This window comes from Eretmochelys imbricata, chromosome 28 (assembly GCF_965152235.1).
Source record: "Eretmochelys imbricata isolate rEreImb1 chromosome 28, rEreImb1.hap1, whole genome shotgun sequence".
NCBI lineage: Eukaryota > Metazoa > Chordata > Testudines > Cheloniidae > Eretmochelys > Eretmochelys imbricata.
The window spans coordinates 4,773,932-4,791,692 of NC_135599.1; the positions used below are offsets into that span (position 1 = coordinate 4,773,932).

The window sequence follows — 17,761 nt, forward strand, 5'->3', positions numbered from 1 at the left end:
CTGTTGGAGGAACCAAGCAGTGCAAATCCACATCAGGTGCAAGGAAGGAGGCCCTGAGGTAACAGCGAAGAAGATACTGAGTGGGGGCTGCTGTGGTGAAGCGGCCCAGGGAATTGTACACGTCATATTTCCCAAAAGTCAGCTACCATAGCTGCTACTATTAGGGTCCCTGGGCTGGAGCCCAGAGTAGAGGGCGGGCCCGGGCTCCCCCCTCCCTGATTAATCATGGATACTGGGAAACAGAGATTGTGCGAGGGAGGGTTGCTTCTCCCCACCTCCCTTGCTGGCTTATGATGGCTCAGTAAGCTGTGGCCCTTGCCTCTAGAGAGAGAGAAGGGCTATGTGGAGGGTCACAGTGAGCCTCTGAGGCTAGCAAAATCCACCAGGAAACGTGGGACCCATAGAGACAAGGACAGAGCTTTGTCACAACATGAACTGAGCTATACCCTCACCCCCGATATAATAAAAAGGCCAGCACAAAAACAGAGAAAGGAACAATAAGATACTAGAATAACAATGGTTGGAACTCTCCATTTCTCTCAGTCTTTGGGTGGATGGGTACTAAGAGCTGTAGCTACAGTTGAGGAATCAGGCGATCGGACAGCTGGCTCAGCCCTCCATACTAGTACCTCTCTCACATATAGGGAAATGGGTCAAAATTGGAATTCATGTCATGACTCACTTCCCATAGGGGATCAGTCTGTCTCAGGCTCTGTCTATACTTCAAACACTGGAAGTATTCTTCTGACAACCTAACACTGTCTACGCTGGGGCTGAGGTCACATTAACTACTTCTCTCCGTGGAGTGGACTTTTCACACCCCTGAGAGAGGTGGCTACGTCAACATCGCTTTTCAGCATAGACCAGACTTTAGATGGCTTATTGACCTAAAAGATAATGGACTTCAGCCTTTTCCTTGGTGGTTGAGGACTGCAACTTTCCTACCTGCTGAACACATCCTATGACAGATGACTTTCCTTTGCAAATTAGAGAAGTGGGGAAGTCAGTGACCCTTACAGTCTAAGTGTAAGAACTTGTAAAACTTCTACAAATTGTCTCTTCAAATAATTTTGCTTTCACTAGAAATAGACTTTGAAACTAAGCAAAATAAGTTCTATTTGAAACACAAAAATTTAAAATCTATACTGGGCCAATATTCACTTATACACTCTCACACACATTCTTCCACCCCAACCATGGGAGTGAGGTTTTCTACCAGAACTCCTTACACTACAGGGGGTCAATTAAAGCAAATTAACTTTTCAAGATCAGCTGTCACTTGCTGTATGACTAACAAAACAAAAAACAAGACACTTTGTTTAACAAAGTGATTCAGATTATCACACAATTAGTCTCCTACTCTTTAACCAATAAATTCGTTTTCATTGGAAACAATAACATATTCAAAGAGCTCAAATTCTTGTCATATGAGTTCATTTTCTTTTAATCCCCGTTGCCAACAACCGAACCTTGGCTCTAGTTCTGGTTTGTCCCAACGTAGGTCCCAACCAATTCTCTGAGTTCACATATCGCTGGTTCTTCTGCCATGTGTGTTGGTGGAAGGGGTCTCCTATGTGGGAATGTTTGCAGCACGAGGAAAAAAAAAATCTCTCTTTTCACACTTTTTAATCTTTCAAAGTAGGAGGAGGTAGAGGAGAAGGGATGTAAATGCATAAAACACAAGAGAAAACTGTCCTACACTGAAGGCATTTATCGGTATAACTATATTGCTCAGGGGTGTGAAAAATCCAGAGTTGAGCAATGTAGTTACACAGCCCTAACGCCCTGTGTAGATAGCGCTACGTCAGCAGGACATATAGCTTGAGGGGGCTGGACTAATGAAGTCCGACGGGAGAGATCTCTCCCATTGGCTTAGAGCATCTGTAATAGCATGCTACACCAGTGCAGCTACATTGGGGCAGCTGTGCCAACATCAGCTTTATTGTGAAGCCGGAGCATCAGACACAAAACCAGAGAATCAGGACTCAACATGCGAGTATCTGGAAGTCTGAAATTGGAACCGGACACGTTCCTTGCCTCATTGGTTACCATCATTTCCACAGCCGGAAAGTCCTGGTTTCTGTGAAAATAGAAAGAATTATATTGAAATTAGAATTCATTAAAGAAATGCTACTTGAAGGGTTTGTTGAAATATAGTTGTCAAGAAGAGAAACATTAAGGAGTGTGAGACAATGGGTCCTCAAACTAATTAACTTAGAGCTCCTACTGAGCTGGGAGATTGGTAAACATTAGTATGCAAGTAAGATATGTATGTATATTTGTCAGTTTCTGCTTCCTTGTGTCTCTTATGTTCAATTGGCTTATCTGTATAAACAAGTTAGCTTGAGCCTTTGCAGGGGGCTCACATATCTGGGTCCATTGGCAAAGTGCTTTGCTAATAAACAGAGTGGTCTGACAAATTATGTGAGTCCTGAATCTGACTTTGACATTACCCAATCAGGCACCCAGTTTGGAATCCACGAGGAGGGAATGTCCTATGAAGCACTCTCTCTCTTTGGATCCAAATGGTGAAGGATGATTGTTCTCAATCTAACCCTGGCATGCTTTGGATCTGTAATCAGTGAGTTGTACAAACCAACAATTTCCCTTGGGTCTTTGGTCACCATAGCTTCTTTTACTGGGATGGAAACCAAGAACGGAGCGTGTACTCATTCAACCCCAGTTCTTTCCAAATCCTTGGCCTTGGTTAGGGTAAATGTACACTTCTCTGAAGTAGAATCCTTTACAAAAGCACTCAAAATCTCAGCAGTGTTAGTGAGGAATGGCTTCCTGAAACATGCCCAGCTTTTCTTTAATTTGGTGGCACAATTCCAGGCAAGGGACTGGATACAGGCCTGTTAGTTATCAGAGCTGGAGTTTCTATTCAAAACTAGCTATTTTTCTGCAGCTATTAGATTTCCAACACTGATTTCATTTCATACACTTGTTTTTAGCACCTACAAAGGATAAATTCAATAAAAAACCCACTTCTATTTCCTCAACATCTGCATCATGAAGGGGACCATTCCCCATGCCATAGAATTAGTTAGGTTATTTAAATTTTTTTAGCAACCTAGCATCCCCCATAATGGGGGACAAAACAGCCCCCTTGCCAGAAGTGGCTTTACCAATTGATGGAACCTGGGATTTAAACTCCAAATGATCACACGGTGCTTGGGATCCATCTGAATTCCCCTTCCAGGTTTTTGACACTTTCATCTCCAGGCATAGCGACTCTGATATAGGATTAAAGAAGTCAAAGCATCGTCTCCAAGCACAGACAACTGATAACGCTTCATCACGTGACACTTTGAGAAGTGGAGGGATAGAATGTGATGAAGATCCCTCCTGTCTGAGCCATGCAGAGTTAACAGGTCTGGAGTGATGGGGAAGGAGGGAATCTCTGAGTCACCCCATCTCCTTCCAGTGTCACAGAGGCTGAAATGACCCTTCTTTTCCTGCCCCTGCTCCTCTTCCTTTAAATATAATTGGGAAAGTTCCCAATATAACTGCTCTTCAGCACAACCCAGAGCAACGTGAGAACAACTGGCAATGATATAATCTGAATCATTGGTGATTCCAAACAATAATTTTGCAATAGGAGGAATGGTATAGATGTGATGCTCCCTGGTTCCTGATAGGAAGGGCACACTCAAATTATTCATGAGACAATGGAGTAGATAGGAAGGACAAATGGGTCTACCTCAAAACAGGGTGAACTGCAAAAGGCAAAAATGGGCCATTCATTTGGACATGCTGAGGGATAACGGTGCTGCAAACAGTTCAAACAACTTGAAAAGTTACTATGTGGGAATCAGGAAAAGTATTAAAGAAAAAAAAGTAGGGATAGCCCTAGAGGTTTTTATGGTGTTGATCTCCTGTGCAGATTCTTGGATGGCTAACATGGACTGAGTGCCAAGAGAAGGTTTTCCCACACTCACGGCATTCATAGGGCCTCTCCCCTGTGTGGTTCTCTGATGAGTAACAAGGTTTGAGCTGCGATTGAAGGTTCTCACACTCACGGCATTCATAGGGCCTCTCTCCTGCGCAGATTCTCTGATGCTTTATGAGGGCTGACTGGTCATATACGTTTTTCCCACACTCAGTGCATGCATTTTTTGTCTTTCCCCTGAGGATTTCCTGCTGTGTTGTGCTTTCCTTGAGGTCCTTCTGAGTTCCCCGACAGGAAATTAATTAACCCACTTTATCCCTTGGCCCATTTCCCTGCTCTCTCTCTGGTCTGTGCTGAATCTCACAGGATTTTCCCTGCTCATGACTCCTGGACACGTTCCTTTCCGATCTTTGTGATAATGCTCTGTGTTTATCCACTTGCCCAGCATTTTCCTGCTGAGAATTCTGCTCCTCTTTCTCACATGCCATCGCATCACCTGCTGCGATAGAGACAGAAACCTCCAACAGGGATGGAAAGGGGAAGGTCAACGAAAAAAAGTGCTGGAGAGAGGTCAAATAAAAACAGGAACTTAACTTCTCCAAACACTTCCCCTAAATGGGAGAGAGGAGGGGATCAATTCAGCCTTCACATCCCATCAAATTCATGGGGGGAAGAGAGGAAGCTACTGCCTGATGTCTGCTAGGATCTACAGGAAGCCATGAGCTATAGTTACCCTGAGGTTATGACCCCTGCTAGAGACAATAATGAACTGAGTGACCTCCCAAGGGCTTTGTAGGGTATCCCATAGGTTTCCTTCAGGCACTTACAGATTCTGAGTTGGTTTCATGTTTCCTCACCTTTGCAGGGAGCTCTCAGGGTCTGTCTTTCCTCTGAACCCTGGAGCTCTGAGACCCATGGCTCTTCCCCTTGTTCCAGCTGGGAAAACACATCAGGTTTGGAAATGGAAAACCCTGATCAGATGAAAGAAAACAAAGGAGTTCAGGTGATTACATAAGACTTTGTCATAAAAAAAACAAAACATTCTATTAATTTAACTTCAGTGCTTAGTGTGACCTGGTGTGCCTTGGGGAGTCCTGACTGAAAACGCTAAGGTCAGGGAAGGCTAAAAAAGGGAGAGAAGATGCTCCCAGAACTGATGGCGAACACTGAAGTTAAAATCACCGACCACTCACAAACTATGCTTCTGATCCCCCACACTGGTTATTGAGAAGCAGAAAAAGAGCACACAGCCCCCTTTATTGCATTCCAGTTCTCTGACTCCCAATCAGCACCTATGTTCGGTACAGTGAGAGCTTATTTAAAAATTCTGGTCACAGAAACACAATGTTCCTACCCCAAAGGGTCAGCCATATTACCAGGTCAGCACAGGTTTGAATCATAGAATCATAGAATCTCAGGCTTGGAAGGGACCTCAGGAGGTCATCTAGTCCAACTCCCTGCTCAAAGCAGGACCAATCCCCAATTAAATCATCCCAGCCAGGGCTTTGTCAAGCCTGACCTTAAAAAAAAGGTTTGGATCTTACCCAAAAGACCAGGCTGCCAGCCAATCCTTTAGCCTCTAAACTAAAGGAAAGAAGGAAAGGTCAGATACATTCAGAAATCTATATATCGGGTTCTTCACAGTATTGGTGAGTTCCTGGCTTGAAAGTCCGTCTGGAACACATCCACAGCTTGGATGGGTCATTCAGTCCTTTGTTCAAGGCCTCAGTTTGCAGAGAAGTTGCTCCAGAGGTAGGAAGAGAGATTGAAGAGAAAATGAAGATGATGCAGCTGCCCTTTCTATTCCCTTTGCCTTGTGGCTTGTACTTCCTGTGTCCCAAACACAAGCTTCACAGCACATAGCATGGAAAAGCCCTGGAGTTCTCAGTACACAGGCATACCCCTGCATGTCTTGCTGACTCAATAGGTGTATCCCCTTGGTTCTTTTCATGGGCTCATTGTACAGCTGATGACCCTTGACAGGCCAGTGAAGAGGCTCAGCAGTGCTGATGCCAGTCTGTCCGGGGGTGTCACCCAGAAACACTGCACAAGTCTGCAAACACAGATATACCCTACATGTCTATAACTCACAACACAAAGGTGGTACAAAACATAGAAACAAAAGGATCATACTTGGAAAATCATAGCATTTTAACTGACACCTTACATGGCATATCTAGCATGATTCATTGCAATTTCATCATATTGGTATTTTATTATTAATTATTATTATTAAAGTGTCTCACAATTGCCTACAGTGTCACACCTAGTAAACCAGAGAATTCCCAGGACCAGCTCCCTGGGTCCCTGAAGATGCTGAGCACTCTGCTTATGAGGGATTGAAATACCCACATATCTGCTGGGAACACACACAGACAGGCACAGTCTGTCCCCTGTGACAAAGTTCCTGCTCTACCTTGGTGGGTCTTGCGCTTATTGGCGGATTTGCTCGCCTTGGAGCTTCACGGCAGCCCTCAGCTTGGCCGTTTTTCTGAACCCACAGTCCAGGTTGACCACTCCTGGGTCTGACCAGGAGTTGGGAGGATTTGGGGGGAACCCGGGCCCGCCCTCTACTCCGGGGTCCAGCCCAGGGCCCTGTGGAATGCACCTGTCTAGACTGCCTCCTGGAACAGCTCTGCGACAGCGACAACTCCCTGGGCTACTTCCCCATGTCCTCCTCCCAACCCCTTCTTTATCCTCACCATAGGACCTTCCTCCTGGTGTCTGATAATGCTTGTACTCCTCAGTCCTCCAACAGTCCATGTTCCCACTCTCAGCTCCTCGCGCCCCTTGTTCCCTGCTCCTCACACACACCTCACTAACTGAGGTGAGCTCCTTTTTAAAACCCAGGTGCCCTGATTAGCCTGCCTCAATTGATTCAAGTAGCTTCTTGATTGGCTGCAGGTGTTCTAATCAGCCTGTCTTACTGGTCTCCAGAAGGTTCCTGATTGTTCTGTTACTTTACCCATGGAAAAGGGACCTACTTAGCCATCTGGCCTGACCCTGTCACAACCCCTATGTTCACTCTTCTAGAAAACTATGATCAATTATTTACATAGTTTGGCTTGTTTGAGGTATCATTTGAAAATGCATAATCTATAGCATATTATCCTCCTGTTAAAATATGTGTAGCAACACTATGTAAAATTATGAGATTTTACTGTATCATATTAGTGAAAAAGTTACAATTCTGGGGAACACCCTCAGACCAGTTCCTCAGAGACAGCAAGGCAAGCAGCTGGTCAAATTGCCATTCTCCAGGAGGGGGAAGGTGTGAAGAAGACATTTACACTCCTTCACAGGGACCACTTGAAGCTCATATCTACAACAGACAGCCGGGCACCATGACTCAGCTGAGAACTGAAGTTGTTTGTCCTACAAAGGACTGAATTATAGAAAGAGGGGAGGAAAATGCTTGAGACTCTCTCTCTCCCCCTTTTCCTCTGCTCATGACAGCTCCTGAAGAAACTGAACTTGGCAGCAGGGGCGAATTAGGGGGAATTCTGGCTGAAAGGACAGCCAGCCTGCCTCAGGATATGGTGAGAGAAACATTTGCTTTGTATCCGTTTTAGCTTGTTAACTTAGATGTTAGTTTGGGTTTTATCTTGCATTTCTTTTGTAAACAATTCTGGCTTTTATACCTCATTACCTGTAGTCAATTAATATGTTTTTTTTTGCCGGTACTTAGCCATCTCATTTTATTGTTTCATCTAACCAGTGTGTTGGAAAATCCATTTGGGATAACAAGGCTGGCACGTGTCATTTTCCACTGATGAAATGACAGACTTCATATGACCTTGCGTCGTTCAGTAGTGTGCTGGACAGTGAAAAATGCACAAAAGTCCGGGACCAGAGAATTTTCTGGGCTTCTCCTGTGGTGCACTGTAATTCGTGAGTCGCTGACTAACAGCGCTCAATACTGTGTAGCTGGCAGCGAGTTACATGCTGGAGACTGGGTGTTAACTGCCCAGAAGTGGCTGTTCTCACAGTAAAGCAGTGTAAAAGCCACCCCAGCTTGGGCAACTGAGGGAAAACAGCTGTTCAACCAGTCAAGATTGTACTGTGGTTAACGTCACAGACACTCAATTTCAAAGCATCTCCTAAAACACAGAGAAAGTAAATCCATATCCCAGAAGTTGAAGACTCCAGACAGAGGACAAGTCTCCCTGGAACTGCTTCTTGCAGAGAGAGAGAGGTCCAGACACAATGAGAGAGTCCTGGGGAAGCTGGGAACACTAAGAATGGGCTGGTGGGGTTCAGTGGAGAAAGGGAACAGGAAGGGCAGGGATATCACTGAATGCAGGATCTCAGCAGTCCGAGATGTCAGGATAGCACCTAGTGCAGCCCATTGGAAAACATAATCCCAACTATACATATAAAATGATGGGGTCTACATTAGCTGTTTCCACTCAAGAGAGGGATCTTGGAGTCATTGTCGATAGTTCTCTGAAAACATCCACTCAGGGTGCAGAGGCAGTCAAAAAGCGAACAGGGTGTTGGGAACCATTAAGAAAGGGATAGAAAATAAGACAGTACATAACTTGCCTCTATATAAATCCATGGTACGCCCACATCTTGAATATTGTGTGCAGATGTGGTCGGCCCATCTCAAAAAAGATATATTGCAATTGGAAAAGGTTCAGAAAAGGGCAAAAAAACCCGGACTAGGAGTATGAAACAGCTTCTGTATGAGGAGAGATATGTAAGACTGGGACTTTTCTACTTGGAAAAGAGACAAGAGGGCATATGAGAGAGGTCTATAAAAGCATGTCTGCTGTGGAGAAAGTAAAGAAGGAAGTGTTATTTACTCCTTCTCAGAACACAAGGACTAGGAATCACCCAATCAAATTAATAGGCAGCAGGTTTCTAAGAAACAAAAGGAAGTATTTCTTCACACAACGCACAGTCAACCTGGGGAACTCCTTGCCAGAGGACGTTGTGAAGGCCAAGATTATAATAGGGTTACAAAAAAAAAACAAACAAACACCATGAGAAATCTATTGAGGACAGGTCTGTGAATGGTTATTAGCCAGGATGGGCAGGGATGGTGTCCCTAACTTCTGTTTGTCATAAGCTGTGAATGGGTGACTGGAGATGAATCACTTCATGATTCCCTGTTCTGTTCATTCCCTCTGGGACACCCGGTGCTGGTCACTGTCGGAAGACAGGACACTGGGCTAGATGGACCTTTGGTCTGTCCCAGTGTGGTGATTCTGAAATACTAGGGAATCTAATGAGTCCAGTGCAATGGGAGGGAGTAGGAAAATCTCTGGGTGTGGAGAACACTGGGAAATTAGAAACTATCATTCAGAAGCAACAGACTCTAAATAGTCTAGAAAAGCAGAATGTGAAAAATAAGAATCGGGGTCATGTGACTTCAGGAATGAGGGACTCAAAAAACCAAGTCTGCAGAGAAGAGAGATTGTGGCTATTGCACATGGGGATGGCGGAAGCAACTCTCCAGGTCTCAAGGATTTTCACCAGCAACCGAGGCCATTGTCCCATGCACGGGGCAATCCAGAGCAGTGAGGAGTTGTGTCCTCTGTAATCCTGGCTGAGTTTCAGTGCTCTGCTCCTGGAGCTCCCTTTTCTGGATTCCCCCAGCCACCATTCAAGGTCTGTGTGATCAGTAACCCTGGACCAGCCGCTCTGACCCCAGCAGCCTGCTTCTTACACCCCAAGCACATTCTGGTCTGGGTGGAGAAGGCTCAGGGTTTGAGAGAAGGCCAGGGGTAAGAAGCTTCTGTTCGTTATGCTGGACCTAACCTCCCGTTTTACTTGTGCAAACAGGAGACATTTGACACTGTGTGATTCTGCTCCTGTGCTCTCTTCCCACAGCGTTCAGCAGCAGGGGAGGGTCTCTGCTCGTGTGTGTGTCACTGGCATGCTGGGGTGATGCTGGAACAGGACAGAGCAGAGGTGGCATTGTCGGGGTGGCGTGAACCTCATCTCTTCCGTTCCCCTTCCAAGAACCGAGGGGACAGGAACCCTTACCCAGCGAGGTCACATTCTCACAGGTCTCCTGCATGACGTCTCTGGAGAGGGCTCTCTGAGCGGGGTCCAGCAGAGCCCACTCTTCCCTGGTGAAATACACAGCCACCTCCTCGAAGGTCACCGGCCCCTGAAAGACCCAGAGCCCCACACTCAGGACCTGCTGCCCCACTCACAGCCCCACTATTCGTGGGGGAGAGGAGCCAATCAAACGGAAACTCTGGGTGGACCGCAGCCAACAGAGTCCCACCCCCACGCGCTCAGAGCACCCAGGAAACACCAGGGGGAGGGGGCGAAGAGACACCCCTCCTCTCTCCCAGCAGATCCATCACACACCTACTAGCCACAGACTGATACCGGAGATGCTGCCCCGAGCAGGGTCTAGGGAGAGATCTCTTGTAGGAAGCCCAACACCCTCCTCCTTGTGAGGAGCTGGATATGAGGCAGGAGAATCTCCCCTAAGCCTGACTGGTGGCTTCCCCCTTCATATTTCAAGGCACCCACTGGTTAGTTGGGTCAGGCTCCAGCACTACGAGTCTGGTCCTTTTTCCCAGCCCCATCTACGTGGGTTATTTTCTGTTCACCAAATTGGAGCATTTCCACCTCCGAACCTCATGGGTCTGTTCCAAGAATCTAGGCCACTTATTAAACAACTCCAGGCAGGTCTGCCACCCCCTGGCCTCCTCCCTTTCTCCACCCTGTGCATTTCCTGCCCCGCTCCAACCTCCAAACCAGACGGTGCAAACCTTCCCCTCTCCCGTGAATTCGCTGTCCCTCTCTCTCCTGCAGGAACAAATCAGAACCCCCCCAATAATCCCAACCTGAGCTGGCTCCCCTGAAACCATGTCGCTCCCCTGTCCAATGGGAGGACGGGATGAACCGGATCGAAAAGTGAGCGTCGTTCTGCAGCCTGATCGGGCGAGAAGGACCGTTGTGGAGGTTTGGGAACGGGCATTAGTTCATTTCACATCACGCTTCCCCCAGGCTCTTTCCCTGCAGAGCGAGATCTGAGATTCTGCCGTGCTGAGAAAATGCTCAATCTCTGGATTACAGCAGAGACCTGGCCCCTCCTGCCAGGCTAGGCCCACAGACACACTTTTAACCTCCTTTCTCCCTCCCGCATCCCAAAACAAAGTCTCTGAACGCAATCCTAGAAAAAAGCAGAACCAAAGGAGTCCCTTTCGAGGATTCCCTCTGACACTGACCCCACGGCAGCCACACCCCAGCAGGAGGGACATGGAGTCAGGAACTGGGTTTTCCTCTCTCTCATCCTCATCTTGTCCACAGGAAAGTGATTCTCCCCACAGTGCAGTAATACATCTGTCTGGGCAGATGAGAGAGCTGGAAATCTCTTTCAAAACTCTTTTATCCCACAGACCCTGTCAGCCTCTCTATCTCCTTTTCCCTGGGCCCTCTCCATGCCTGTCTGCTAGGAAACTCTCATTCCCGGGTTGTTTGCTCCCCCATGGCTGGATTTGCTCCTGCAAATGGCAGGAGAAATGGGGTGGGGGGCTGTTTGTGTAGAGTCATTTTATAGTCCCTCACTGCCTGCCCGGGATTTCCCCATTGCCTGCCGAGGACACCCACCTGCCCTCCACCAGGATCTGCCAGCCCATTTGCCTGGGACCCCCTCCTCCTCCCAGCAGGACCCCCTGACACTTTACAAGGACCCCTCACTCTGCGCCAGGGACCGCCCCACCACAGCGCTGTGCACTGGGCATGGCAATGGTCCCAGGAGCCAGCTGGGCAATCCCAGACAGAGCCCCTGGCACAGCACCAGGCAGCGTCTAATCCCCTGCCCCACCTGCCCAAGAGACCCCCCCCCCCACTGGTCTGCAGCCAACAGGCCTCCGGCCATACCCACCTCCAGGACCCATAGCCTTAGGGCTGGGCACATCAGAACTACCCCCCGAAACCCCAAACCCTCCAGAACCCACCAACCTGACTAGGGTCCCCCCTGCCCAGCCACCCAGAGGCCTCCCCCTACCACAATGCCCCTTCAGCTCCAGCTGCAATCTCCCCACACAGACATGCACCCCCCAGCAACAGTGTTCCCTCACAGTGTCTGACAAGTGGATAGAAAGTTATCACCACCCCCTGCTGGCCAGTCACACAGGCAGAGGGAGCCCGGGGGGACGCCTCTTTAACAGGAGAAGGGAAGCCATGGAGGGCCAAAATAACTGAGAAATTTCCATACTCTGTCACTAGCAAATAATGGCCACCATGGATCCACCCGAGAGTTGGCTACAGCTTTGCACTGCGGGAAGCCCCCCCTCACGGAGACCCTTTGTCATGGGGTTTGGGATACTTCTGGACCACGCTGCACTCAGAGGGACCTCCTCATCCCGTGCCAGCTGGAGAAAAGGAAAGGGTCCAGCCAACTCTCCTGTTACCAAATGGGAACCACCCATCCCCGCTTTGATGGGTATTGAATATATGGCTAGTCTCTTTTATCAGCAAACATTTTTAACAGAGAGAAAGGGAACAAATGATTCTCAAAGGAGAGGGAAAGATGATCATTGTTGCAGGGGGGTTAATTTCCCAACAAGGATGGAGAAGGACTCAGGGCGACAGGTTCCCCCCAAGGAAGGACAAGTTCCTAGGATTTAGAGACATGGGGAACAGCCCCAAACTCGAGAGGATTTTTAATTGACATTTGATAATGACATCATAAGAGGGAAACCTGAGATTTGAGATAAGTGTTCATAATGAAAGAGAAAGGGTGGAAATCTGAGGGATTTTGGATCCATTTATGCAAATTATAGAGAGGAAAGTGGAAAATGAGAGGGATTTTATAGCAGTTGTTGATAGGAGGTTGTCACGGAGTCCCTGGGCGATGCTCTGGAACTGCTCCCCATGAAGCCGGGCAGGACTCTGGGGCAGTCGCCTTTCTGGGAGCAGCCTGTCTCCAGGACACACAGCTCACACAGCTTCCACCTTCCTGGGTCTGACCTCGGACCATTCAGCCTCCTCTGCCCCTCCGTGCGCTTCCCACAGCGAGTCCGCTCAGGCAGGGCTCCTGGGGAAGCCAGAGGGTCCTGCCCCCCAACTCCACAGTCAGACGGGACTCTCAGCCAGCCAGTAAAATAGAAGGTTTATTAGATGACAGGAACATGATCTAAAACAGAGCTTGCAGGTGCAGAGAACAGGACCCCTCAGCTGGGGCCATTTTGGGGGGGGCAGTGAGCCAGACAACCATGTCTGCCCTTCACTCCATGTCCCAGACAGCCCCAAACTGAAACTCCCTCCAGCCCCTCCTCCTCTGGGCTTTGTTCCTTTCCGGGGCCAGGAGGGCACCTGATTCCTTTGTTCTCCAACCCTTTAGCTCTCACCTTGCAGGGGGGAAGGGCCCAGGCCATCAGTGGCCAGGAAACAGGGTGTTGGCCATTCTCTGTGTCCAGACTCCTGCACACACATGCCCTCTAGGGCTCTGCAATGATCATACACCCTTATCCCACCACCTAGATACTTAAGAACTTCATAGGGGAAACTGAGGCACCCCCACACTATTCAGAGGAAACATTAAGAACAGTCCCACTTCGTCACAGAGGTAAAAGCTGAGTGTATTTCCCACCACTATTTGGTCAATGAATAGAGTGGAAATGGGCAACGTTGGCAAACGTTTTAGATCCATATTCAGGAATCTGAGGAAAGGTGTAAATCTGAGATTTTCGTCGTAATTTATAATTACAGAGACAGGGAAAGCTCTCAGGGGCATATTCAATTAGAAGTAGATAACTAGAGTAAAAGTGGGGCAAACTTTTTTATGAATCTTTGAGACTGTTGGGAACACTGGGGCATGGCCACTAAGTAACTCAAAAAAATAAAAAACCACAAGTGTTAATGAAGCCCCCTCGCGCTAGGCCCCGGTGTCCTTGGCCCCCCTCCTGCCTGGAGGCACTTGCAGCAGCTTTGCGTGCTAGGCCCAAGTGTCCTTGGCCCCCCCCCGCTTGGAGGCATACACAGCAGTGATGCTAAAAATCTGCAACACTATGTTGCAGAGTTAAACTGCCTAAAACTAAGCAAGGCCAAATAAAAAAATATAAAAAAACAATGCCAAATAAAGCAGCTTTATATATAGTTTAATAAATAATATAGAAAATTAGGGAATTAGCTGGGAACTGGATTGGCTGGCTATATGGATACTTGGAGCAGCTTACTATTGGATAAGTATGCTGGGAAAAAGGATGTATAAAAGCCTGTGTAATTTCCTGCTTTGTTGTACAGGATTTGAGATTCAAATCTCCCTGTACCTATTTGAAGCTTCAAATAAACTTTTCTGCTTCTCCAAAAAAAAAAAAAAAAAAAAAAAAACCTAGCTGGGAACTGGATTGGCTGGCTATATGGATACTTGGAGCAGCTTACTATTGAATAAGTATGCTAAAAAAAAAGGATGTGTAAAAGCCTGTGTAATTTCCTGCTTTGTTGTACAGGATTTGAGATTCAAATTTTCTTGTACTTTTTTGAAGCTTTAAATAAACTTTTTGCTTTTTTACTCCGTTGTAATTATTGGGTGCAGCACACCGGGTAACGAACCAACTCAAGCTGTTGTTCAGCCTCTCGGCACTGGGTGCCGGCAACAGCTTTTGGCGTCCCTGGGTGGGCTCGAGGCTGCAATTTAGCCTTGCCCGGACCCCTCCTGGAGGTCGAGGATTGCGGCGAGAACCGACGCCCAGCGCGCACCGGTGAGTTCATCGGGGGCCTCGGAGGAGACGCGATTTGATCGACCCTGGAGGGCACAACGGTGCAACGCACTCATATAGTGGAGAAGCAGTTGTGGACGGCGGTGAAGAACCGGTCCCTTAGACGTGGGGGAGGAGCAGCTGCAGGCCACGGTGAAGAACCGGTCCCTTGGATAAGGTAGGAACCTTTTGAAATCCGGATTATATGCTCTGTTGGAACCTGGGGACGCCCAGAGTTACCCTGTAGGTATGGGACAGGGACAGAGCTCAGAGGTTAGGGCACGGTGTACGCCCCTAGAGTGTATTCTAGCAAACTGGAAGGTATTTGGTGCGGATCCGATAACTAAAAGCCAATTAAAACAATTCTGTACAGTTGACTGGCCTCAATATCAACTAGAGGACCAGGAGTGGTGGCCACCAGGAGGGTCAATTAATTACAACACGATCCTTCAGTTACTCCTGTTCTGTCAAAAAACAAAAAAATGGAATGAACATATGTATGCGCATTTGTTTCTGACTTTATGTACTCGACCAGATATTTTACAGCGCTGTAATCTGACTCCGACTGGTTCGTTAGCAGCTAATGTTAGTCCCCAGACCCCCACCCCCACTGTAATGGCAGAGCCGGTGTCCCCTTCGGCCCCTACACCCACACCTTGGAAGTCCCCAATGGTTGGCCTATACCCCTTAATCACCGAAACTAAAGTCGCCCGGTCTGGATCAGACAGGCGTCCTGCCACAACTATGCAGGTTTATACTCATGTGCCCTTTAATCCTGTGGATTTGGCTGCTTTCAAAGCACAGGCAGGAGAGTTTCCACCAACCCAAGCAGGTTTATATCAGTCTTTCAGGGGTGCCTCAGTAGTCACAAGCCGGACTGGGATGATTGTAACGTCCTCCTGCGAACCCTATTGTCTGAGGTTGAAAGACAACAGGTTGTGTCCAAGGCAAGGGAGGAAGCGCAGAGACGGTACGACCGGGATCGTATTAATGTCCCTGACCCGGATGCACAAGTCCCCCGAGCAGACCGCAGGTGGAATCCAAATAATCATGGGAATATAACCCGCCTTACCTCCTATAAGGAGTTGCTTTTACATGGACTCCGTCACTCGGCTGTCAGACATAATAATTGGGCAAAGCCATATGAAGTAATGCAGGATTTAAAAGAAAGCCCAGGGGCCTTTCTACAGCGTATTCGGGACACCATTCGACAGAACACTAATGCAGACCCCGATAATCAGGCAACTAAATCAATTATTAAGGAAATTTTTACAAGCAAAGCAGCCCCTAATATTAAAAAAAAGTTACAAAAAAAAAATTTAATAGGTATAACCATGGCACAAATTTTAAAAACTGCAAACCAAGCTTATAGTCTAAAAAAAACAAAACAAAAAAAAAGCAAGTAAAATTAATGGCAACAGCGGTACAGGCCGGCACTAAAAAAAGTGGCCGGGGAGGAAGGGGCCGTGGACGCGACCGTCCGGGCCTACAGGAGAGACGACTGGGTCGCAACCAGTGTGCCCTGTGTCAACAGGAGGAACACTAAAAAAATAAGTGCCCAAAAAAAAAAAAAAGGGAGCTGCCCCTATGATGGCAATAATGGAGCAGGAATAGGGGTGTCAGGGGAGACGGACCACCCTACCCCCGGAACCCCGAGTAAAGATGCGGGTAAAAAGCTCAGAAATAAATTTTTTAGTGGACTCTGAAGCGGCCCGAACTGCCGTAAATCAGCCTCTTCAGTTGCCAGTAGCAGATTCCCTTACTGTGGTGGGAGCCACAGGCAGGGACACCAAGTGCCCAGTGTATGCCCCAGCGGAATGTGCTTTGGGAGACAGGACTATATCCCACAAGCTGGTATGCCTCCCTGAGTGTCCAACACCTCTGCTGGGACGGGATCTACTTTGTCGCCTCGGTGCCACCCTGCATTTTACTGAGGACGAAATAACCCTTACCTTACCCCCTGAGAATGCCTGAATCATGACCCTTGCAGTTGAGCCCTCAGCCATGCAAGCCCCAGAATGAAGTCCGTGGGAAGACCAGGTGTACCCCCTCGTGTGGGCATCAGGGATTCCAGGAAAAGCCACCCACCAGACCCCTATTACTATTCAGCTCATACCAGAAAAAAGCCCAGTGCAAGTAAAACAGTATCCAATCAAAAGGGAAGCCAAAAAAGGTTTACAAAAAACTATAAATCAATTCCTAATGTATGGTATTCTCCGGGAATGTCAGTCAGCCTGGAACACTCCCATTCTACCCGTACAGAAGCCTGATGGCACGTATCCGCTGGTACAGGACCTAAGGGCAGTCAATAAACGGGTTAAGACTCTGCACCCTCTTGTCCCTAACCCGTACACCTTATTGGCTTCTATAGGGGGACAGTATACCCATTTTTCAGTCCTTGATCTGAAAGATGCTTTCTTTACCATCCCAGTTGCCACCCCATCACAGGAGATCTTCTCCTTCGAGTGGGAGGACCAAAAAAAGGTTAAAAAGCAACTTTGCTGGACAGTGTTGGCCCAGGAATTTAAAAACTCTCCCACCCTTTTTGGCCAGGCTCTGGCCAGGGACCTACAGGAGTGAAATAATAAGGAGGCTCTCCTTCTGCAGTATGTAAATAATTTGTTAATTGCCACTGTGGGCCAAAAACCCTGCCTTAAAGCCACCGTGAGCCTCCTGAATTTTATTGGACTCCGGAAATATCGTGTAGCACGGAGTAAGGCTCAAATTGCCCTCCCAGAGGTACGGTACCTCGGGTTTCACATACGGCAAGGGGAGCGGCAGCTTTCAAGCAAAAAAAAGGAAGCTATCTCTCAAGTTCCTACCCCAAGTAATCGTAAGCGGCTCAGGGCATTTCTGAGTATGGCAGGCTTTTGCAGGATATGAATCCCAAAGTTTGAACTGTGGGCTAAACCCCTGTACGACTGTGTAAAAGGAGCAAATCATGACCCCTTCTATTGGACCCCAAAGGCTAACAGAGCATTTAAAATCCTAGAAAAAAAATTAATGGAAGCCCCGGCTCTGGGCCTGCCAAATTTCTCTAAGCCGTTTCAGTTGTATGTACATGAACAAAGGGGGGTGGCCCTAGGAGTGCTCACAAAGCTGTTAGGAGCATGGAAGCGTCCTGTGGCTTATTTTTCTAAGCAATTGAATCAGGTTGCAAAGGGTTGGCCGGCATGTTTACGGGCGGTCGCAGCTA

The 17,761-nt window shown here is 47.8% G+C and overlaps 1 protein-coding gene across 1 annotated transcript in view; it reads right to left on the reverse strand.

Moving 5' to 3' along the window:
• LOC144258216 (uncharacterized) overlaps window positions 1-17,761 on the reverse strand; it is a 970,182-nt gene that overhangs the window by 126,065 nt on the left and 826,356 nt on the right. The window contains exon 7 of the mRNA XM_077806620.1: window positions 7,751-7,764. Coding sequence (XP_077662746.1) covers window positions 7,751-7,764 — 14 coding nt within the window. The remainder of the gene's footprint in view (window positions 1-7,750; window positions 7,765-17,761) is intronic.